This window comes from Archocentrus centrarchus, chromosome 20 (assembly GCF_007364275.1).
Source record: "Archocentrus centrarchus isolate MPI-CPG fArcCen1 chromosome 20, fArcCen1, whole genome shotgun sequence".
Lineage (NCBI taxonomy): Eukaryota > Metazoa > Chordata > Actinopteri > Cichliformes > Cichlidae > Archocentrus > Archocentrus centrarchus.
In genome coordinates, this window is record NC_044365.1 from 2,364,572 (window position 1) to 2,389,618 (window position 25,047).

Sequence of the window (25,047 nt, forward strand, 5' to 3'; positions counted from 1 at the left end):
AGGCTGAGGCGCAGAGCGCACCAAACGCCACTGCCGAGCATCCTGTTGGCTAATGTCCAGTCACTGGATAACAAGCTGGACGAACTCAGGGCCAGGATACAGTTTCAGAGGGACATAAGGGACTGCAACATCATCTGTCTCACGGAGACATGGCTGACTCCCCTCATACCGGACCACGCCGTACAGCCGTCGGAGTTCTTCAGTGTTCATCGCACGGACAGAACGAGTGAGTCTGGAAAATCAAGAGGAGGAGGTGTGTGCCTAATGATTAATAACAACTGGTGTGACAGTAGGAATGTTGTCCTTCTGAAACAATCATGTTCACCTAACCTGGAGCTCCTAACCCTGAAATGCCGCCCCCACTACCTGCCCCGCCAGTTCACTTCGGTCATCTTCAGCGCCGTCTATATTCCACCTCAGGCGGACACAAACACTGCACTATCCGAGCTACATGAGGCTATTTCCACCTATCAGGCTAACCAGCGTGATGCGGCTCTCATCGTAGCCGGGGACTTTAACAGTGCAAACTTGAAAAAGGTGATACCGGAATTGATTCAACACATCGACTGCCCCACCAGAGGAGAGAGGACCCTAGACCACTGCTATTCTCCATTCAAAGAGGGCTACAAAGCAAAGCCTCTTCCGCCTTTTGGGAAGTCTGACCACACCTCTGTGCTTCTCATGCCGAAATACAAACAACGGCTCAGGCAGGAAGCCCCTGCTGTGAGAGAAGTGACACGGTGGTCTGATCAAACAGAGGCCGCTCTGCAGGGTGCGTTGGATTCAACCGACTGGGACATGTTTCGCAGCAGCGCGGGCGGAGACATCGAGGAGTTTACGGAAACTGTCGTGGGATTTATTGGGAAAGTTGTTGAAGACACTTCACTTAGGAGGACCATCAGGACTTTTCCCAACCAGAAGCCGTGGGTGGATAAATCTGTCCGCGACGCCCTGAGGTCCCGCACCGTTGCCTACAACTCCGGCCTCGCCTCTGGGAACATGGAGGACTACAAGGTTGCATCATACAACGTCCGCAGAGCGGTGAAAGAGGCTAAACATCGCTACGGCCGCAGACTGGAACAGCAACTACAACAGTCTGACCCCAGGGGACTGTGGCAGGGACTACGCACCATCACGGACTACAAAGCACCACACACACACCCGGTGAGTGCCGACGCTTCTCTGGCTGATGAACTCAACATCTTCTTTGCGCGCTTTGAGTCGGGAAGCCGACAGCCCGCTGCGCTCCCGGCCGGAGGGGCGGAGACACTCACTGTGACGGAGCGCGACGTGAGGAGGGCGTTTAGACGTGTAAACACCAGGAAAGCGCCTGGACCAGACGGTATTAGTGGACGTGTCCTTAAGACCTGCGCTGACCAGCTGGCACCTGTGTTTACAGTGATATTCAACCTCTCACTGAAACTGTGTGTGATTCCCACCTGCTTTAAAAAGTCCATCATAGTCCCTGTCCCAAAGAAACCACACCCCAGCAGCCCCAATGACTTCAGGCCCATAGCGCTCACCTCTGTGGTGATGAAGTGTTTTGAGAGACTCATCAAGACATTCATCACCTCCTCACTGCCCACCACCCTCGACCCACTACAGTTTGCATACCGGCCAGACAGATCCACAGATGACGCCATATCCTTCCTCCTCCACAAGACCCTTTCACACATAGACACTGGTAAGGGGAACTATGTGAGAGTGCTGTTTGTAGATTACAGCTCAGCATTCAACACCATAGTTCCCTCCAGGCTGGTCTCTAAGCTGCTGGACCTGGGCCTGGGCCCATCCCTGTGCAGGTGGGTTCACAGCTTCCTGACCAGCAGACCACAGGTGGTACGAGTGGGTCACCTCACCTCATCCTCCCTCACCCTCAACACTGGATCCCCCCAAGGCTGTGTGCTCAGCCCTCTGCTGTACTCACTGTACACCCATGACTGCGAGGCCACGTCAGAGTCCAACGTCATCATCAAGTTTGCTGACGACACTGCTGTTGTGGGACTAATCTCTCACAATGAGGAGACAGCCTACAGGAGAGAGGTCTCCCGCCTGGAGAACTGGTGCCAGGAGAACCACCTCCTGCTCAACGTCAGCAAAACAAAGGAACTGATCGTGCACTTCAGCAGGAAGCAGCAGAGGGACTACCATCCACTTGTCATCAGTGGTGCTGAGGTGGAAAGAGTGGACACTTTCAAATACCTGGGAGTGACCATCTCACAGGACCTGTCCTGGACTCATCACATAAACATCACTGTGAAGAAGGCCAGACAGCGTCTCTACCTCCTCAGGCGGCTGAGAGACTTCAAGCTCCCACTCAAGGTGCTCAGGAACTTTTACACCTGCACCATTGAGAGCATCATGCGTGGGAGCATCACCACCTGGATGGGAAACTGCACCAAGCAGGACTTCATGGCCCTAAAAAGGGTGGTTCGTTCAGCTGAACGGACCATCAGAACCACCCTCCCCAACCTGCAGGACATTTACACCAAGCAGTGCAGGCTGAGGGCCATGAAGATCCTAAAACAGCCCAGCCACCCCGGACACTCTCTCTTCTCCCTGCTCCCATCAGGCCGGCGTTACCGCTGCCTGAGGGCTAAGACTGAAAGGTTGAAGAAGAGTTTTTACCCACAAGCCATCCGTCTGCTCAACTCTGAGCCCTAACTGGACCATTATTGCACAATGTAAATATTATAATTTAAAAAGTGTGTATAGTATATAGAGTATAGTGTATAGTGTGAATTACTTTTTTTTTTTTTTTTTATTCTTCTTATTTATATGTGTGTGTATATAAGGTTGCAGGTACAAAATACATTTCACTGTGCATTGTACTGTGTATAACTGTGCATGTGACAAATAAACACTATCTTAGTCTTAGTCTTAGCACCGTTGTTAGTTGAATTCAATTTTGATATTCAGAGTGCACAATATAATTGGAAATTTAACCCCTCCTTGAACTTAGACAGCTCATTTTGTAAATTTGTTTCCAATAAAATACTGGATTTTATGGCTTTTAATGATAATGGGGCTGTCTCCGATGCTACTCTCTGGGAATCCTTCAAGGTTGTAATAAGAGGTGATATTATATCATACCAGTCTGGGGTCAGAAGGGCCAGACGTACTCGTCTGGTCGAAATTGAGAAGCAATTAATCACCTTAGAAGATGCATTTCTCAGCTCCAACTCTGACCACATATTCGCATCTATTGTGAAGTTAAAATACGAATATAACTGTATTTTGGGTGAGCGGGTCATGGATGATATTCAGAGGCTGCGTCAGAGGTACTTTGAATTGGGGGACAAAGCAGATAAAATACTGTCTAGGCAGCTGAAAGGTTTACATGCAGAACGTGCTGTTAATAAGCTACTTTCTCCATCAGGTCAATTGTTAACAGACCATAAGCTTATAAAAAATACCTTTTTCCAGTTTTATAGCAATCTCTATGCCTCCAATACAACTGCATCTGAAGAGGATATCACAGACTTTCTCCAATCACTGGACGTCCCTACTCTCACGCATGCCTCCGTGTTGGAATTAGATGCTGATGTAACTTTGGAGGAGATAAAAACTGCAATCCGCTCTTTCCCTAGTGGAAAGGCGTGTGGCCCTGATGGTTTTGGGATTGAATTTTATAAGGCCCATATCGATATGGTGTCGCCACTTATACTGCGCATGCTTAACTCATCTATCGAGGCTGGGCACCTTCCTCAGTCTCTATATGATGCTAATATTTATCTTTTACTTAAAAAGGATAGAGATCCTACTAATGTGACATCATACCGCCCTGTGAGCCTGCTTAATTCAGATCAGAAAATTATTGCAAAGGTTTTGGCTAATCGATTGTCTTCTCATATCAGTGTGCTGGTACATCCCGATCAATCTGGATTCATTCCAGAAAGATTTTCTTTCTCTAACACGAGACGGTTACTAAACATCATGTACTCTTCCCCTCCTACCAACTCCGCAATTATATCTTTGGACGCCCAGCAGGCATTTGATCAGGTGGAGTGGAAATACATGTTCACAGTCCTCAAAAGGTTCGGTTTTGGCACAAAATTTTTATCTCTTATAAAAATGTTGTATGATCATCCTAGGTCATATGTACTAACCAATAGGGATAAATCGCCTGCCTTTTTACTGAAACGTGGCACTAGGCAGGGCTGTTGTCTGTCTCCGATGCTTTTCGCTTTAGCTTTAGAAACCCTGGCTATCGCCATCAGGTCTAATCAGCATATTTCAGGGATCATGTGCGGAGCATCGGAGCATGTCATCGGCCTATATGCAGATGATGTAGTCCTGACCCTAAGTGACGCTAAAGCCGCACTTCCTCCGCTCCTTGATTTCCTACACAGATTTGGTCAGCTCTCTGGGTTTACTATCAACTGGACTAAATCTGCTTTTGTTCCTCTTTCAGATGGACTTGACTAGGGCTGCATAAAACGATTATTTTAATAATCGAGTATTCTATCGATTATTCCAGCGATTAATCGAGTAATCGGATAAGAAATACTTTTTTTTATTAACAGTTTATCTGCATATTTTAACTTCCGTACTGCAGTTTTTCGCCTGTGAACAAACAGCGGTGAATGGAGCAGCTACAAAGTTCTCTTTTCTTCACCTTAACACTTGCTGATCAGGTGCTTGATGAAGGACCTCCAGCTGTTTCACAGATTTAATGGTGGTTACTAAAAGAAAAAGCTGCTGTTTTGGACGCTGGAAAAACGTTTCCTTTTTCACTACTTGAGCTCACTGTCACAGCTTCGCCTCTTTGCGCTTGCGCAGTTAAAACCGCTGCCTGCTATGAGTGTTTTGAAAAACTAGTGGCTGTGGGAGCCATGGCGCATGTGTGAGTAATGGTGTAATGTTTTGTATTCACAAGCATTCTCGAAAATACGTTTCTACTGCAGGTCTATATTTAGTCACTAATAAGGGATTAAAGCAGTGGTCCCCAAACTTTTTCCTGCAAGGGCCAAATAACTTTTCCCTTCTCTGATGGGGGGCCGGGTCAGTTTGAAATAGAAAGTGTGACAATTGCAGGGGTACCTCAACATAAACATTTATTGTTTTCAGAAAACGACACATAACCAAACATTAATAACCCTTTCCGGGATCTTCACAGAAAAAAAAAGTCAGGAAATAAATAATAACACTATTAACAAACTAAATAACACTATTTACAAAATAAATAACACTATTTATGAAATAATAACCAAATAACCCTCTCTGGGTTCTTCACAGAAAAAAAAGTCTGTGGAACATTAATTTTATGTTGTGCCGTGCACATCTTAACAGGTAAAGTTGTCAGAGCAGAATCTCTTTCTTAAATGACTCATATGAGCAGTCTTTCAAAGTTCTTGTGTTCCCTCCTTATAAGGAAGGTTCCAGAAGGCTTGTAGATACCGCTGTTTGCAGCTTTCTCTCTCATCAACTTCCCTGTGAAAACCACAAAGCAAGCAGGCTGAGAAACCAAACTCAGTGATACAGCACCTACACAGCACATTACATTTTACTACCAGTATAGTTGTGGGGATGGATTTTATCCCAGTAGATTTTATTATGATCATATTTGTTTATACTCAGAATGACTCATTCAAGTCCGAAAAGTGAGCTTACCTATGTATGTTCATCAGTGTGAACTGTGGGCCTGCATCTGGCTGGTGAGAAGTTGAATGTCAGGTTCCATTCTAGTCACAGCTAGTCTCAAACACTGATGCAGATGTTCATCTGTCAATCTTGATCTCATCGGAGTTTTCAGGAGTGTCATGTGTGAAAAGGTTTGCTCGCAGATATACGTGCTACCAAAAAGTGTGGACATCTTCATTGCGTGTTTTTTTATGTTAGGGTACGTGTCATTTGGGAGGGCGGCATAGAAGTCAATAAGACTGTTGGGCTTGAACGCGTCTTTCAGAACATCACAGTTCTGTAACTCGGCCAACTCAAACTGATAAGAAGGCTGGGCTTCATCGATGTCGGCAACAAAGGGGTTCTGGAAAAGACGGATTTCTTTTGCATTAACATGTAGTTCACGGAATCGCACACCGAACTCCGCCTTCAGCATTTCCAGTGCTTCCACACACTTTTCAGTTGGGAACGGGACCGCTGGGTTCTCTGCAGAGAGGTTTTGGGTAGCAGGGAGATGGATGAAGTTGTGCTTTTTCACTTGTTCCAAAAGCAGCGCTAGTTTCACCTCAAATGCTTTTATGTGGGAATACATGTCGCAAATGAGTTTCCCCTGGCCTTGTAGCTGCAAGTTAAGGCTGTTCAGCATTTCTGTCACATCTGTTAAAAATGCCAGGTGCCATTTCCACTCTGGGTCTATCAGCTCTGGGACCGTTTTGTCTTTTGAATGAAGAAATGCGTTAATTTCGGGTAGCAGCTCGTAAAAACGCCTCAAAACTCTGCCCCGGCTCAACCATCGGACCTCTGTGCAATACAGCACGTCGCCGTGCGCAGACTCCAGCTCAGACAGGAATTGTTGGAACTCCCTGTGTTTAAGTCCCTTTGCTCTGATGAAGTTTATGCATGACACCACAACCTTCATGACAGAATCCCACTTCAACACTTTGCAGCACAGTGCTTGCTGGTGAATTAAGCAGTGGACTTGTAGCGAGGCGGTGAGACCCCGCTCTTCCATCTCCCGCTTGACGCGTCCTGTTAGACCCCGAGACGCGCCCACCATACTAGGAGCCCCGTCAGTCATGATGCTGGCAAGCTTTGACCAGTCCAGGTCCAACTCCTCCATGGTTTGGCATACTTTGCCGAAAATATCCTCCCCCGTTGTAGTCCCTTTGAGACTTTGGAGGGCTGCCAGCTCCTCGCACATCTCAAAGTTTGCGTTAACTCCACGAATGAAAATTACCAGCTGCGCTGTGTCCTGCACATCTGTGCTCACATCCAGTGCTAATGAAAAAAAGTCAAATTCTTTTGTCTTCTGCTGCAGCTGTGCATACACATTACCCCCGATTTCTTCGATGCGTCTGGTGATTGTACTCGCTGACAGACTCACTGCATTGAAGACATCTTTCTTCTCGGGACACACCTCCTCCGCGACAGCATTCAAACATTTCTTAACAAACTCTCCATCCGTGAAAGGTTTACCGCTGCTTGCTATCATTTGAGCAACCCGAAAGCTGGCCCGAACGGATGACTGGTTCAGCTGAGCTTGGCGTACAAATGTATTCTGCTGAGCTAACAGTCCACTTTTTAACTTTGACAGTTTGTCTGCCCGCATTTGGCCTTGCAAGCTATCATATTTGTCTTTGTGATGGGATTCATAGTGCCGTCGCAGATTGTATTCTTTGAATACCGCCAGCGCCTCTTGACAGATGAGACAAACAGCCTTTTCTTTGCATTGAACAAAAAAATAATCGTTTGTCCACTGCAGGTTAAATACCCTGCATTCTGAATCGATTTTTCTCTTACCTAACCTTTTCGCCATTACAGTGATCCCTCACCTATCGCGGGGTTACGTTCCAGAGACCCCCGCGATAGGTGAAAATCCGGGAAGTAGCGGAGTTATATTATTATTTATATATATTTTAAGGCTTTATAAACCTTTCCCTCACTCATATAAACCTTCTCCACTCTCTTACTACAACTTGAATGATGAAGATGATGAATTATGTAGCTGGGCAGTACTGATGGCGATGAAGGTGGTGCAGTATCTTCGCCCTCCTTAACTTCTGTTTCCACTATTGGCGTAGGCGTAATTGATCTCTTTGTCCCAGTGATGAACATAGTTATGTGTTACAGAATATCTATATACCGCAAAATCCCGCAATATAATGAAAACTCCGTGGAACAGAATTTGTAATTTTATTTTTTTTTTAAATCAACGATAAAGTGAAGCCACAATAAGTGACCTGCAATATAACGAGGTACGACTGTATTACATTCTCTTTGACAGGGGGCAATATTTTTTTCCCTTGGGGTGGGGGTAAGGGGGGTGTTCAGGGGGCCGGGCCAAATGTGAAGGCGGGCCGTATCCGGCCCGCGGGCCGTAGTTTGGGGACCACTGGATTAAAGTATAAAAAATATTTTGAAGGAGCCCCTCGGTCCTGGGGGGCGGGCCTTCCGGTACCGAACCATCGCTAGTGCTAATGGCCCGCGCTCACTAGCAAACCAGTTCTGGTAGCTACAGCTGAAGTAAAGACAAAAATAGCAGCTGAAATTCTCAGCGAGCACAACACACACAGACACACAGAGAGCAGTGGAGGCGTGGAAATGCATGTCAGCGACAGTTGCCACCCGTCCCGTAAAGTACGGAACACGGCATGTTACGGAGCCGTATTCCACGGAGTCCCGTAACATACGGGGTTCTGTATTTTAGGAGACAGGTGGCAACTCTAGTGATGATCCACTCTGTGTTAAATGAAATCCATCGCAGCGACGGAGAGCTTTTTAGAATGTGTGCTTGTGTATACGTGAGTGATTCACACTCCAGTCCAGTAGGTGGCGGTAATGCAGTTCTATGTTGGTTTGCCAGCCCCCAATAAACCCACAAAAAAACGTCAGCACAAATGCTGCTAATGCTAGTGAGGAGCGCCGCTTACACCGAGACAGCTGAGTGCTGCAGAGTTTAAACGAAGCATCGACACAGTAAATTTGTGTCGATAAATTTTTAGAATCGATTTAATCGAGTTAATCGATGAATCGTTGCAGCCCTAGACTTGACTCTGCATTCTTGAATAGTTTGCCTTTTAAAATTTCTCGTGATCATTTTGTTTATCTTGGTATCAATATCCCTGTGGTCCCTAAGCTGCTTTTCCAGTTGAATTATTTAGATCCACTCTCTAAGCTTAAGAAATGGATCGATAAATGGAAGTTACTGCCACTCTCATTAGTTGGTCGTATCAATATTATCAAAATGGTAGTACTGCCTAAATTCATCTACCTCTTTCAAAATATTCCTATTTTTATAACTTCTTCTTTTTTTAAAATGTTGGATTCAATTATACCCTTCGTTTGGGCATATAAACCTTCCCGTATCTCTAAGGCACACTTGCAGAAGGCCAGAGTGGACGGTGGCTTTGGTCTTCCGGTCTTTCGGCACTATTACTGGGCTTGTAATGCAAGAGCCTGGACGTTCTGGACCTTTGGGACAGCTGGGGAGGGAGTCTCTTCCTGGCCTCAGATTGAATCCCATAACCTGTTACAACAAACTGCAGCCTCTCTGCCTGCAATTTTATTCTCCAAACCAGATATTCCTTCTAAGAGGCTTGCCACTGATTTCATACTCAGGAACTCATTTAAGATTTTGACACAAATTAAGAGAGTTTTAAAACTGCCAAATCTATCCATATATGCCCCCCTGCGCCATAACCCCTGCTTCAAACCAGGCCTGCTGGATCCTGTCTTTGGTCTCTGGTCAGGTAGAGGCCTCTCCTCTCTCAAAGACCTCTTTATTGATAAGCAGTTTCTGTCATTCTCACAGCTGCAGTCTAAATTCAGTTTGACCCCAAATCATTTTTTTCGTTATCTACAGGTTAGGAGCTTTGCAAACCAACTGAGCTCGGGTTCAAATCAGCTTCCAATGCAACATCTTTTTTATGATCTTCTTATTAAACCTCCCACTTCCAAACATCTTGTTTCACAGTTTGTGAATGTTTTCTCTGCAACTACATCATCTCTTCATATTAGAGATGCATGGGCCAAAGATATGGGGGTTTCAATCTCTGCTGGACTCTGGGATCGTATTCTGATAGGAATAAAGGACTGCTCCATTAACGCTAGGCTGCAGCTAATTCAGTTTAAAGTGGTACATCGTCTGCACTATTCTAAAGCACGGTTAAGTAAAATATTCCCGAATCTTTCAAGTGTCTGTGACAGGTGCAGACACCCCAATGCCACCCTGGGACATCAGTTTTGGCACTGCCATAATCTAACAGCTTTCTGGTCCGATATTTTCTCTCTCTACCGAGCTGCGTACAGACTGCAGATAACCTCTGACTGTCTTATTGCCATTTTTGGGGTGTCTGATTCCTGCTCTGCTCTCCCTCTGCCCGCACGACAGGCTCTCTCATTTGGGATGGTTGTAGCTAAACGTGTCATTCTGTCAGAGTGGAAATCAGCCTCACCTCCCTCTTTTAAGTGCTGGCTGAATAATATGGTTTCCTGCTTACACCTTGAAAAAATACGTTATACTCTCAGTAATGATGTTCCCAGATTTGCTAGGATCTGGGGGCCATTCCTTGAACATATGAGCAGTTCCGCTCATGTGAGTCACAAGTAGCAGCTGTCTTACTTTGGTGGAGCCGTCCTATCTCTGCCTGACTATTGTTGGGGCTTGACCTACCTGTTATTCCACATGTAATTTTGTATGTCATACCTGGACTTCAAATAGACTGATATGGAGCTGCCCCCCCCCCCCCCCCTTTTTTTTTTCTTTGTTTTGTTTTGTTTGTTTTTTCCTTCTTGCAATTTATTATTATTTACACTGTTGATTCTTCATTTTGGGGTGGGTGGGTTGGGGTGTTACCGTTCTGTTTTTCACTTGTTTCTGTCCTTTCTGGACTGTGTTTGCTTCTTTTCTATAATACTACTGACAGTTGTGCAGTTGGAGTCTGGGACCCGTTCACTGCTGTTATTGCTGTATGGACTTACGTGTGGTGGAAGAGGAGGAAGGCGGTCCTAGCACTGTAAACATCCATTTATGCTGACTGGTCTTAACTGATTGATCAACATGGTATATGTATACATACACAGAAGACTGTCTTGCTGTCACTGCTGTGCTGTCGACAATTGTGTGTTGTTAAAAACAATAAATATATAATGTCAAAGAAAAAAAAAAAAAAAAATGAGTCTGATTCAAAGCTTTCAGTCACAGACGAGAAGCTCAGGTCTGTTCTCCCGGCTGTTGTTCATTTTGTCTCACATCGCTGATCTGTGTTTCCAGGTGTGTCCGAGGCTCCTTTAAAGGCCTGTTACAGGTAAGCAGCAGCAGCTGGATAATGTGGAGCAGTCGGAGCAGGAAAAGTGAGCTTTAAGTGGAAAGCTGCTGTGCTGAGAGACTAATGAGAGGAAGATGGCAGAAGCTGGAGGATCCACATGAGAGAAAAGCAGGAACAGATTCAGTCCGAGTCATTCCTTTGACTCCAATCAGCACATTTATTGATCATTAGTATCCACATTAAACATTAAGCAAAGTAGGCTCCACCCACTGAGGTCACATGATTCAAGGATCATCTCCAACCACAAACACACCTCCACCTGCTGCAGTTCTCCCACTGAACCACTAGATGTCTTTATTTAAATGATTGCAGACATACAGCAGCCCCCCCCCCCAGCAGGGCTCAGATCACATGTTTCCTGTTATTATGTGAAAAAGCAGAAAAAAATCTACCAGTGTGCAGATTTTCACACGTTTTTCATGTGCTGAACAATTCTGACCTGATGGACGATATAAATGAAGCAGGTGAGACAGATGGTTGGTATCAATATTAATGTTCTGCTAATATATGAAAAACTACTTTAAGGAAAACACTGAAACTTATAGATGGGCACATATTTGATCTCCAAGCACCAAAACCTGATGTGTAAGTCCTAAAAACATTGTGTCTATGATGGAGATGTTGTTGGAGGCCTTTCCAGGTGATGTTCTCCTGACTGTGATCCAGAATGAAGCCTGAAAAGCTGAAGCCAGTGTCAGACAGAGACTCTGCAGAGACTGTGTAGAAGGACAGAGCAGCAGCAGAGCATCCAGATCCACTGATGATCCTCTGGCAGATCCACAGGGACACACAGGGATGATGGTGGACTCTACATTGTGTCTGACAGTGGAGCTGTTCTCAGAGCAGTTCACTCTGCAGCACTGACAGTCATCTGCACTTCTTCTCATTCCTCTGTCAGTCACTGCTGGATGAAGCTCTCCTCTCCACTCCACCTCCCAGTAACATGGCCCAGTCAGAGCGTCTCTGCACACAAGCTGCTGCTGCTTCAACCTCTCTGGATCATCAGGACACAGCTCCTCCTCTCTCAGCACACACACCGTCCTGTTTACCCCCACCTGCAGAGAGAAGAAGAAAGAGCAGAGGAGATAAATGAGTGTTTCCAGAGACTCTTCATCAGCTGTCAGTCAGTGATGCAGCACATCCAGTATAAAGAGCAGCAGGGCCTTCAGTCCTGGGACTGTACTAGTACTCATTGTTGTTTCACTTTGGATTTGGATCGAAGTTCATCCAAATGTTTTTCCCTCCTAGTTTTAGTTTGGAGTTTCATGAACTCTAATAACCTTGGTCTGTCCACTCTGAGCTCTTTAGGAACCCCAACAACAACCCCAACAATTCATAGGAGATGTTTCAGTCCCTCATGTAATGGTTCCAGCTGTTAACTGGAGGAACTCCATCCAAACATCTGCTCTCACAAAGTTCTTCATCACCTACAAACTGTTTCCTTCACTCCTTTAAGCTGGAAAATGAATGCAGTCATTGGTCCATGCTGGGAAAATGTCTGCATGCTGCTTTGTTCAGAGAGCTGATTGGCTGCTGACAATGAACTGATGCTGCATCAGAGCATGTGAGCTTTCCAGGAGCCGTTACTATGGTGAGCTAAAAGCTCCCAGAGTCAGCCAGTGTTTGTTAGAGCAAAAAGGCCCAAACAGGAAGTGTTTGTGTCCAATCCTGAAGCCTGTCACCATCCTCCTCTCACAGCTTCACTGAGGAAAGCAGCCACTGAGAAGGCTGCAGCTTTACAGGAAACACTGGATCTTTGCTTTCATACTAACTGTGTTTAGTACAATACTGCTGAGAGCAGCATGGACTCACTCCAACCCTCTACTTACACCAGTGTCTCCAGTCTGCAGTGTGGACTCTCCTTAAGATCAGACAGCTGCTTCACATCTGGATCCTGCAGCTTGTTTCCTCTCAGGTCCAGCTGTCTCAGATGGGAGGACTTCAGAGCTGCTGCCAGATAATCACAGCTGATCTCTGACAAACCACAGTTCACCAATCTGTATAAAGAATCAAAGATGTGAGTTTATTAGACAAAGTTTGAAATCATTCAGTGTTTCATAATCAGAGCTGAAGAAGGTTCAGAATGGAGAAGTTTAGAAAAACTCCAAACAGCTGAAGCCAACAGGATGCAGCTTCAAACAGGAATCCAAACTGTGCAGAGTTTTCAGACTATCTGCCCGATGCAGCCACTTTGATTTTGGACATTTGAATCTCTGTTCTAGGACTAAGTCCTTCAATCATTTCTTCCAGTTGGTCCAACAAGACAGACTCAGTATTGGACATGTGTTCTGGCTCCATGAGGGGAGCTTCTAAATCTGATGTGATGGCCCCTCTGGCTCTGTCAGATCTCAGTACTGAAGAGAGGTCAAACTGAGCACACAGTTGTTCCAGTCTGGACCAAAGACTCTATACTGGAACTGAGGGACTGCTCTGACTGCACCCACTGGGACTGTTTAAAGGCTCATGTTCTGACTCAGATCATCTATTTCTACTTCCATTTCTTTGGCTCAAAAATGGGGATTCCTGTGAAAACAGGAACTATTTTCCCCAATAACGAGCCCTGGATCAGTAAATCACTGAAACATGTTCTCAGTCAGAAGAAGCTGTCTTGTTCTGAGGGAGAGAATCCAAAGATTGAGGTACAGAAACTTGTTCAAAGAGAGATGAAGCAGCTAAAATCAGGTCTAAAAGGAAAGCAGAGGATGAGCTGAATAAAGGACACTCGAGGCTGGCTTGGAAAGGAATGAAGTCCATGGTGGGGATGCAGAACAAGGACAAAAGGGCATTTTTTCCTGATAAATCTGATCCTGAATCAGCAGCAGAGTCAGACTCATCTGATTCCAGCTTTGATCTCATTGATTTCAATGAAGAGCTTCTGATTTTAGGAAAGGGGTGGTAGGCTCTAAGCTTCACACTTGTAGGGAAAAATGGGGATTAAATAAGCTTAATTCCTTTGGACATAAAAGCAAAGGTAACAGGAGTGTAATGTACTTTGCATATAATGTGTATTGTGTAATGGAAGAGGAATAATGTTATGTAAATATAATATGTTTTCCTACAAAGTGGCTGAATGTAACAGAGCTAACACTCTTAGTTCGTATTTTCTGAGTGGTCAGTGAAGGTGGTCTGTGCATGTCTACCTGTTGTAATTGGCTGGGTGTGATGAGAGAGGAAGGAGAGGAGAACGAGAGAGAAACAGAGAACGGACGCAGCAGTGTTGCGCTAGCACACGATAAACTAACAAAAGAGAACTGACTAGTAAATACTACGCAGTGACTGTTAGTAGGAGGCGTTTGGAGACCCCCTGCCCGACAGCTGTGCAGCCGCAGACGACGGCGATTCAGAGCGAGGCATCAGCATCGGCGGCTAGCAGCTAACGGCTAGCAGGAGCTCGGCGCGGTGACGAGCGCCATCTTCTTTGCCCTGTCGGTGGCGAGTGGTGAGCGGAAACAGACTGCAGACGAGAACTGGTTGACTGTCGTCCGGAGGGGACGAGAGGATGAGCTGGTTCGCCACGCGGAACTGTAAGTCAGACGTTTCTGGTGCAGCTATCGGTGAGTGAAGAGGAGTTTCGCCGCTGTGCTGCAGCACACAACAATCAGGCCTGCAACGTTTGTGTGAATGCGAGCGTGTGTGTGGGGCCCATGTATGAGTACTGTTAAGTGACTGTGTATATTTGAATGACTGAGTAGTCAGAATTAACCCTTATAAAAACTGCGCAGAGCAATTGGCTGGAAGTTTTTCATTTCTTTTCTCAAAATCTCTTGAGTTTCATAAAGTGCCACGTATATGGAAGGACTCTATTATTGTACCAGTGCCCAAAGTTAAAGCACCTAAATCATTAAATGACTATCGTCCTGTAGCTTTAACTTCACTTGTAATGAAAATATTTGAGAAACTTGTAAGAAATGAAATTTTTTGTGCCATTGAGACAAAATTAGACCCCCTCCAATTCGCCTATAGAACAGGGAGGGGTGTGGAGGATGCTGTGTGCACTTTGCTCCACAAGGTTCTGGAGCATCTGGATGGTGCACGTAATTTTTCTCGTTTGCTTTTTATAGATTTTTCATCAGCTTTTAACTGCATCCAGCCCCATATTTTAGCGAGACGGCTTATTAGTACATACAATCTTGATTCTGGTCTGGTATCTTGGCTCATGGATTTTTTAACAGATAGACCACAGAGAGTGCGAGTCAACAGCATTTTATCAGATCTGCTTTTATCCTCCACTGGTTCCCCTCAGGGATGTGTCCTTTCTCCACTTTTATTTGTTCTCTACACAAATGAGTGTCAGAGCCACTATAAGAACAGATATATAATTAAATATGCAGATGACTCAGTGATCATTTCTCTGCTCCATGATGCAGATCTTGACCACGGCCCGGTTGTAGACGATTTTGTAACATGGTGTGGGAATTCCTTTCTAGACATAAATGCATCAAAAACAAAAGAAATGATCATAGACTTTTATCGGAAAACCTCATCAATACCTGCTGTTCATATTCATGGCCAGGAAATAGAGGTAGTGGAGAAATACAAATATTTGGGCACTATACTGGACAACAAACTGTCACTTGATGCAAATACAGATGCCATTTGTGCAAAAGCTCATCAGCGTATGTATTTGTATCGAAAACTTAGGGGTTTTAACGTGGATAAGATTTTTATGAAAATGTTTTATTCTTGTTTTATTGAGTCTGTTTTAACCTTTTCTTTAATCTGTTGGTTTGGTTCTCTGAGCCTCAAGAACAAAAGAAGGTTAGAGAACATTGTGAAACTGTGTAGCAAGGTGGCAAATGTAAGTTTTAATGATCTTGCCCTCCTGTACAGGGTGCGAGCCACCCAAAAGGCAGAAAAGATTCGGGGTGATAGCACTCACCCCCCGTCCTCAATGTATCAGTTATTACCTTTAGGAAGGAGGTACTCTCTGCCACAGTGCAGAACAAACAGATTTAAATTCTCTTTTATTCCCAATACTATTAACTTTTTGAACTCTTTTAGATAATTGTGTCCTTGGTTGTGTGTGTTGTATGTTTGATTGTTTTTATAGATTTATTTATTTTGCTGTTGGCTGCAAAACAAATTGCCCCTCGGGGATAATAAAGTATTTGATTAAATGATTAAGCCTAATCCATTCGGACTGATTGGGAAAAGCTAAGGTTGAGTTCAATATTTTTACTGGTATTATAAGAATACAAGTGTTTTATCGTTTCATTTGTGTCTTACATTTTGCATTTCCAAGTGTGGTTTCTATCTTGAGTTCACGTTCAGTAAATGTTAAGTTTTGGAGTTAAAGAGTCGTCTGAGTCAGTGTTATTTTAAATAGTGTGTGATTTAAGTTTCTTAATAGTAAGTCGAGCATCACATCATTGGCCACAAGTGAACCTTCGAGGTATCCACTTTGCATCGAACCCACACCCCACCTAGTTTGGTCAATCCTGGGGTTCCCGGTCTGAACACAATATAAAACGGTGGGGTGCTACACACTGATGAGGTGTTTGTGAATGTCAGAGTGTTCCTCCTTCTCTTTGCCATCATTCATGGTGGCAGTGGAGGACATTTGGATGTTGGACTGTGTTTTGGATGTTGTGTGTCTGTTTTGTGTTGGACTGCTGTCTGTAAAGCAAACGGCCATTTTGGTTTGGATTTCAGTGTCAGACAGACTTTAAGGTGGAATGAAGTGTTTGAGAGTTTCACAGTGAATTATCCAGTGGAGGATTTTTCTTCTTCTTTGAAGCTTTGAAATGTCAACATTGTTCTGCTACAGTCAATGGACTAAAGCAGAGAAGAAGAACACAGACTTTACCATGAAGATCCTCAGTGTGGATCAGTATAATATCAGCCTTATGTCTGCAGTTTAGTGTTTCACATCAGATTCATCTCAGCACAACTAAAACATGGAGACTGACCTCAGAGTTTCAAGAACACATCGTGGACTCTCCAGAAAACCACACAGATGCTTCACTCCTGAATCCTGCAGGTAGTTGTTGGAGGACCAGTAGTTGTTACTCAGGTCCAGCTCTCTCAGATGGGAGGGGTTGGACTTCAGAGCTGCTGCCAGATAATCACAGCTGATCTCTGACAAACCACAGTCCTCCAATCTGTATAAAGAATCAAAGATGTGAGTTTATTAGACAAAGTTTGAGCTTGAAATCATTAATATTGTACCACTGTTAACAACATCACATTGTGTTGGAATAAAGTTTAGTTTTGTGAATAAATGTGTGAAATGCTCCTAAATCTAAAGTGAAAATAAAGCTGATGACATTTGATTTGCTGCAGTTTCTTTGTGAGGGAGCAGTACATACAAACAGCTGCAGAGGGCGTGTCTGATGGATGGAACATCAAACAGGAAGTGTTGAGCTGAAATCTGCTCAGAATGAATGCAGGTGCAGGTGTGTCACAGGTGAATGTGGGTGGACTGTCACACTGTGTCACAGCGTAGCACGAGCGCACTAACATCCACTCTGATGGGAGTTTATTAGACAAAGTTTGAAATCATTCAGTGTTTCATAATCAGAGCTGAAGAAGCTTCAATGTACAAGTTTATAACATGGAAACTCCAAACAGCTGAAGCCAACAGGATGCAGCTTCAAACAAACACAAGAGAAAATCCTGAGAAAAATTCTGAATTTTTCACATTAAAACTTTATAATAAAAACTACAAACACTAGAAAAGTCGTGTTGTTCCTTCAAGGAACCTCATGGCTTCACTTTTAAAGGTGAAGTTCTGCAGAGAACGTTCTCAATGCTGAACAACCTGCTGCTAGAATTCATGCTTTTGACTGTGGCTACAATCAGCAGAGGAACCGTCCACCGAGGGTGAAGCTGTTTGCACTTTGGAAGTCCTGGATTCATCACACTGATGTTAATGTTAGCTCACTTATTCTGCCCAACGACCTTTAACCTTTGTTTTAGGGAGAAATGAGCAGACGGTTCACTCGTTCAGCTCAAAGAAAGGTGGTTTATTGACAGGAGCCAAACATTTGTCCAGTCCAGCAGATACTGGATTTAATTTGTCTCTCGTCTTATTTAGAAGCCCTAACAGTGAGACAGGCAGTCAGTGTGGAAATCCTCCTTCTCTGAGTGTGTTTCTGCAGAGCTTTATACCACCCTCTCTCTGCTTTGGTCTTTCTGAGTGAAAATACAAAGTCTGCACATGTATTTATGAGTCCAAGCAGTGATTTAATCCTGCAGCTTAACACACATTTGATTCCCTTTGTGTGAGAACTGCAAGTGTCCAGAGTGAGGACAGGCTGAGAAAGCCACTGCTGCAGATCATCTGTGGGCTCTTTGAGGGAGAGCTGATGGGACAGAGGCTCTCCACCCCTGATGAGACACCAGGACAAATTCAGCACTGTGTGAGGAAGAGGAGGAGGAGGAGGAGCAGCCAGCAGCAGCTGAGAGATGGAGGTAAGAACAGGGGGAGGACAGACAGGCTGTTGTCTCTCTGTGAAGGAGCGCTACAACCGTTTAAAGAGCTCCTTCAAATCCATCGTTTTAGGACATGTTCGAATCCTTTGACCATCAAAGTGGGAGTTTTCAAAGGTGGAAAAAGCTGCCAAAGTGTCTGATGAAGGACATTAGCTAACTGTAACAACATGACAGTGTTGTGTTTACAGGCCCGTGGTCTCTCAGCCTCAGAGACATCACAGACCAATCAAACATCTCAGTTTCATCTCAGCAAAATTCACACTAATGAGATCAAATGGAGATTTTCACGTTCATCTCTGTCAAACGATGCTGAACAAGACGCTCTCACAGCTGATGTCATGGTCGCTAGGCAACCTGAGCGGCCCCCCGTAGGCCGGACCGTCCCGTTTAACGGCCGTTCGCTTCCGGCCTTCACGGCTTTAGAAGGATGCAGCCCCTGAGCCCCCTGGGATCCAGCTACATGTTCATGAAAAGGTACCTGATCATTTGGCAGCAGTAACAGTAAAGAGGGGAAAATTAATGCCACAGATATTATTTTATGTTTCAGGAACATTATGCAGTGTTAATGGGTGCTGGGATCTTCTTCCATCACAGCTGGTTTTTCCCTGTAGCTCAGTCATTGATCCACACAGGACTGTGGAACATCAGCACTTGGAGAGGGATTTGAACCCTCGTCTTCATTCTGTGAGCTTCCACCTCTGTGATCTCTCTGATATACTAATGAGTGTCAGAGCAATCAGAGATCAGGATTGGTCCTTCAGGATGCTGATGACTCTGGAATCAGGAGTCTTCTGGATGCTGTGGAGTCCCATCATGGCCCAGTCCTTGATCAGTGTGTTAGCTGCTGTGACCAGTCTGTCTCCAGGCTCCAAAGAAACAGTCTGGACCTAACTCCCACCCACACCACCCTGTGGCCCCCACCACCAGCTCCACGTTAGAGGAACTACTTGTAATGTTCAGACTGCAGTGAAACTTCCTCCACTAGGTGGCAGTGTTTGATGAGAAAATGTTTAATTTAATTTTTTAATTTTTATTTATTTGGGACAATGCACATTAATAAAACAATCAATACTTAGTACAGATTGTAAATGAGCCAGATTATAGCATATTTGCTAATTTGCATCTGTAGTCCCTAGGCAGAAGGACAAACAACAGAAAACGTCATGAATATACAATAGTAGTAAAAGACAACACATTGACAAACATTAAAACAATATACAAATGGAAAAAGAAAAAAGGAGAAAAAAAAAAAAAAAAAAAAAATAGTGAAAATGCGAACATGTCTGGGAACTTTTAATGAACTGCTTAAGGTGCTTTTTAAAAGTACTGTAAGTGGAGCATTCTCTGATGTTAGTCGGTACAGTATTCCAGAAATGACCCCCTCTGACTGACAGAACCGTTTGTCCAAAGGTTGTTTTTCTACGGGGGATCTCAAGGTCTCCTCTGGAAGAGGCTCTGGTGCCAAAACCTCGGTCAGTTCTTGATTTAATGTATGTTGAAAGTGGAACTGGAGCTAGTCCATGAAGAACTTTATAGATCAAGCAGCTATTTTTAAATTTAATAAAATTTTCAAAATTGAGCATATTGTATTTTTCCAAAATATTACACTGATGATATGATAAGGGCTTTTGATCAAGGATTTTTATAGCCTTTTTAAATAATATTTCTATTGGTTTTAAGAACGTATCTCCAGTGAGTGACCAAGATGTAATGCAATAATCTATATGTGATAATATCATTGAATGTAGAAAAACCTTAGCTGAAATAATTGTCATTGATGGTCTAATTTGTTTGAAGTTATTTAAATTAAATTTAATTATGCTTGCTGTAAGTTTTATATGTTTTTTAAAAGACAGTGTGGGATCCAGTGTGACCCCAAGGTACCTGAAATCCTGCACAAGATCAGAGTGTTAGCAGCTACACTAACACTCTGATGGGAGTGTTAGTGTAGCTGCCCTGTAGGCAGGAACAGGAAAATGCATGATTTGTCCTGAAATTGGGAAAAGTGGTTAGCACTATGGCCTTAAAGCAAGAAGGTTCTAGGTTGGAGCTTCTTGGTCAGCTGGGCCTTTCTGTGGACTTTGGAGGTTCTCCCACAGTCCAATGAAATGCTGCTTAGGTTCATTGGTGCTTCTAAATTGGCTGTAGGTGTGGATGTGAGAGTGTGTGCTTCTCTGTGATGGACTGCTCACCTGTTCAGGTGTACCATGCTGTTCCCTTCATCAAAGTTACCAATAAAGTTCCAAAGAAGAAAGAATGCAGAGAAATGTGCTGATTTAAAGCCTTTGAAGTGCTTCAGATGATATCTGTCCACTTGTGTCCACTAATTGATGAATGTCAGCTCTCTAATGCAGCTTTGATCTTCACAGTCTGCTTTATGAAGCTCATTCTAACCCTGAATGTCAGAGTGTTCCTCCTTCTCTTTGCCATCATTCATGGTGGCAGTGGAGGACATTTGGATGTTGGACTGTGTTTTGGATGTTGTGTGTCTGTTTTGTGTTGGACTGCTGTCTGTAAAGCAAACGGCCATTTTGGTTTGGATTTCAGTGTCAGACAGACTTTAAGGTGGAATGAAGTGTTTGAGAGTTTCACAGTGAATTATCCAGTGGAGGATTTTTCTTCTTCTTTGAAGCTTTGAAATGTCAACATTGTTCTGCTACAGTCAATGGACTAAAGCAGAGAAGAAGAACACAGACTTTACCATGAAGATCCTCAGTGTGGATCAGTATAATATCAGCCTTATGTCTGCAGTTTAGTGTTTCACATCAGATTCATCTCAGCACAACTAAAACATGGAGACTGACCTCAGAGTTTCAAGAACACATCGTGGACTCTCCAGAAAACCACACAGATGCTTCACTCCTGAATCCTGCAGGTAGTTGTTGGAGGACCCGTAGTTGTTACCCAGGTCCAGCTGTCTCAGATGGGAGGGGTTGGACTTCAGAGCTGCTGCCAGATAATCACAGCTGATCTCTGACAAACCACAGCTCATCAATCTGTATAAAGAATCAAAGATGTGAGTCTATTAGACAAAGTTTGAGCTTGAAATCATTAATATTGTACCACTGTTAACAACATCACATTGTGTTGAAATAAAGTTTAGTTTTGTGAATAAATGTGTGAAATGCTCCTAAATCTAAAGTGAAAATAAAGCTGATGACATTTGATTTGCTGCAGTTTCTTTGTGAGGGAGCAGTACATACAAACAGCTGCAGAGGGCGTGTCTGATGGATTGAACATCAAACAGGAAGTGTTGAGCTGAAATCTGCTCAGAATGAATGCAGGTGCAGGTGTGTCACAGGTGAATGTGGGTGGACTGTCACACTGTGTCACAGCGTAGCACGAGCGCACTAACATCCACTCTGATGGGAGTTTATTAGACAAAGTTTGAAATCATTCAGTGTTTCATAATCAGAGCTGAAGAAGCTTCACAATGTACAAGTTTACAAAATCACTTCTTCTTCTTCTTCTTCTTCAGCGGCTGACAGCCAACATAAAGATGTATTACTGCCACCTAGTGGCTGCACTGATGATATGAGAGCAGCAGCAAGGATGGGGGGTTCCAATCCCACAAAGCCTTTGGGCACTAATCTCCACAGCCCACTAGTACATGTGACCTTTGACCCCTGATTCTCTGAAGAATTCCTGTTTCCCTTCCAAAGCTCCAAAGTGCTGCTGTGCCTCCATTGATAACCCCCTGCAATAACACATCTAAACTGAACTCCTGCACAGCCTTGCTTCTAGATCTTAGATTCAGAGCTTCTCCAGCTCCTCTGGATCCACTACATTTGAATCCAACATGTTCCACTGGTTCCCTCTCTTCATGTTCCACACTGCCCTGGATTCGGTTTTCCTACAAGCTGCGTAGTTGACTTTAATCCTGTGTGACCTTCCTGACCTACAAATACAGCTTCTTCCCTTCTCTTTCTCCCTGTTGTCTTGACTCCATCCACTTTTCCCTCACTTCTGTGGAAGTGTCTTCCCTTTGTCCCTGTGTCCCACCTGTGCTGCCATTTCTTTGGCATGTTGAATCCTATCAGTGCTTTTCCTCCCACTTTACAAAGAGCCACCTCCACCTGGTCTCCTTCAAGTTCCTGTTTAGCCAAAGTGTCTGCCATTTCATTTCCTTTAATATCCACATGTGCTGCTCCCAAATCCATTTCATTTCCCTGCCCTTCTCCACCAGGTGAGGATCCAGCAGGAGTGCTTCATCCAGGAAATCTGGCCGGCTCTTTGAGCTGAAATGATGTGAGCTAGTAAGCACTGAAGCTGCATCTGAAGCAAAGATCACTTTTTCTTGCTGTCACTTTTCTGTCCACTGCAGAGCCGTTATTATTGCTGTCATTGCTGCTGTGTATACTGCTGTGTGCTCTCACATCCTTTCTGATTCACTCACTCTCAGCTTTGCTGTTGCACATCAACTTCCTCCATGACCTGTTTCCATTTCATTAGGGCTGCAACTATTGATTATTTTAGTAATCAAGTATTCTATCGATTATTCCATCGATTATTGGAGTAACTGGATAAGAAATACTTTTTCATATTAACAGTTCATCTGCATATTTTAACTTCCGTACTGCAGTTTTTCCCTGTGTGAAACAAACAGGGTGGATGGAGCAGCTACAAAGTTCTCTTTTCTTCACTTACTGATCAGCTGGTTGATGAAGGACCTCCAGCTGTTTCCCAGTAAAGGTTTAATGGTGCTGATTGCTGTTGTTGTGTTATCAGTGTTTATGTTGAAAAACTACTGCGGTCAAGTGAGCCGTCAATTGTGAGCCGTCAATTGTGAGCCGCGGTCAAGCCAGCCGCAGATCAGCCGTCGCGTAAATTTTCTTGCGCTTCTACCCTAAGCTTTATGGTAATGCTCGTCCTTCGTTGCCGATTTCTGTACAGCGGAACAAAAATGACCAGTAGTTGCTTTTGATTTATATATGTGTTCTCGTTCTGTAAAATGTCTTAAAGATATTAAGGCCTGGATGACCTCTAATTTCCTGCTTCTAAATTCAGATCAAACTGAAGTTCTTGTTCTCGGCCCCACAAATCTTAGAAACATGGTGTCTAACCAGATACTTACTCTGGATGGCATTACTTTGGCCTCCAGTAACACTGTGAGAAATCTTGGAGTCATTTTTGACCAGGATATGTCCTTCAATGCACATATTAACCCCTTAACTGGCAGCAAAAAAATCACCTGACAAAAACTACATAACACCCTCTGGTTATTATTGGCTCTGAACAACCCATTTCATAGCCTATTAACTGGCTGCGTCTGGTCCGCCGGCCGAATGAAGTGCATTTATATGGCAGGCTAGACCCGCCCATTTTGACTGACACCTCATTCGGCCAATCATGTTAAGAAATGGGTTTCCCAGAGCCAATAATACTCAGAGGGCGTCACGTAGCTTTGTCAGGTGATTTGGTGCAGCCAGTTACATGATTGGCCGAATGACGTGTCAATAAAAATGGGAGGGTCTAGCCTGCCATATAAAAGGGACTACAAACGGCCCGTCACCGGGCCCTTGCCAGTTAAGGGGTTAAACAAATATGTAGGACCGCTTCTTTGCATTTGTGCAATATTTCTAAAATTAGAAACATCCTTTCTCAGAGTGATGCTGAAAAGCTCATTCATGCATTTATTACTTCTAGGGTGGACTATTGTAATTCATTATTATCAGGCTGTCCTAAAAGCTCCCTGAAAAGCCTTCAGCTGATCCAAAATGCTGCAGCTAGAGTACTGACAGGGACTAGAAAGAGAGAGCAGATTTCTCCCATATTGGCTTCTCTGCATTGGCTCCCTGTTAAATCTAGAATAGAATTTAAAATTCTTCTCCTCACATACAAGGTCTTGAATAATCAGGCACCATCTTATCTCAAAGACCTCATAGTCCCATATCACCCCAACAGAGCACTTCTCTCTCAGACTGCTGGCTTACTTGTGGTTCCTAGGATACTTAAGAGTAGAATGGGAGGCAGAGCCTTCAGCTTTCAGGCGCCTCTTCTGTGGAACCAGCTCCCAGCTTGGATTCGGGAGACAGACACCCTCTCTATTTTTAAGATTAGGCTTAAAACTTTCCTTTATGATCAAGCTTATAGTTAGGGCTGGATCAGGTGACCCTGAACCCTCCCTTAGTTATGCTGCTATAGGCCTAGTCTGCTGGGGGGTTCACATAATGCACTGTTTCTTTTCATTCACCTTATTTACTTTGTTTATACTCCACTCTGCATTTAATCATTAATTGATATTAATCTCTGGCTCTCTTCCACAGCATGTCTTTCTCTCCCCTCAGCCCAACCGGTCGCGGCAGATGACCCCCCCCCCCCCTCCCTGAGCCTGGTTCTGCTGGAGGTTTCTTCCTGTTAAAGGGAGTTTTTCCTTCCCACTGTCACCAAGTGCTGCTCATAGGGGGTCGTTCTGACTGTTGGGTTTTCTCTGTATTATTGTAGGGTCTTTACCCACAATACAAAGCGCCTTGAGGCGACAGTTTGTTGTGATTTGGCGCTATATAAATAAAATTGAATTGAATTGAATTAAAACACATTGACATATAAAAATAAAATTTATTAAATTATGCATTTTAAGACAAAGTTGTGGTGTGTGTGTGTGTGTTGGGGGTGGGGGTACAGGAGGAGGGGAGGTGAAGGACCAAATGAGCGCCTAATCAGC

The 25,047-nt window shown here is 44.1% G+C and overlaps 1 protein-coding gene across 10 annotated transcripts in view; it reads right to left on the reverse strand.

The window, feature by feature from the left end:
* LOC115799963 (NACHT, LRR and PYD domains-containing protein 14-like) overlaps window positions 1–25,047 on the reverse strand; it is a 214,553-nt gene that overhangs the window by 142,664 nt on the left and 46,842 nt on the right. For 5 of the 10 annotated variants that reach the window (XM_030757259.1, XM_030757260.1, XM_030757258.1 and 2 more), the window contains 4 exons: window positions 21,188–21,379; window positions 16,859–17,050; window positions 12,779–12,946; window positions 11,213–12,004 (listed from right to left, as the gene is read on the reverse strand). The exons of 2 other annotated variants lie outside the window; for them this stretch is intronic. In XM_030757259.1, the coding sequence (XP_030613119.1) occupies window positions 11,995–12,004; window positions 12,779–12,946; window positions 16,859–17,050; window positions 21,188–21,379 (562 nt within the window). In that variant the 3' untranslated portion in view covers window positions 11,213–11,994. Of the gene's footprint in view, window positions 1–11,212; window positions 12,005–12,778; window positions 12,947–16,858; window positions 17,051–21,187; window positions 21,380–25,047 lie in introns of those variants that run through there. 3 more of the 10 variants (XM_030757263.1, XM_030757262.1, XM_030757266.1) reach the window with 2 other exon arrangements.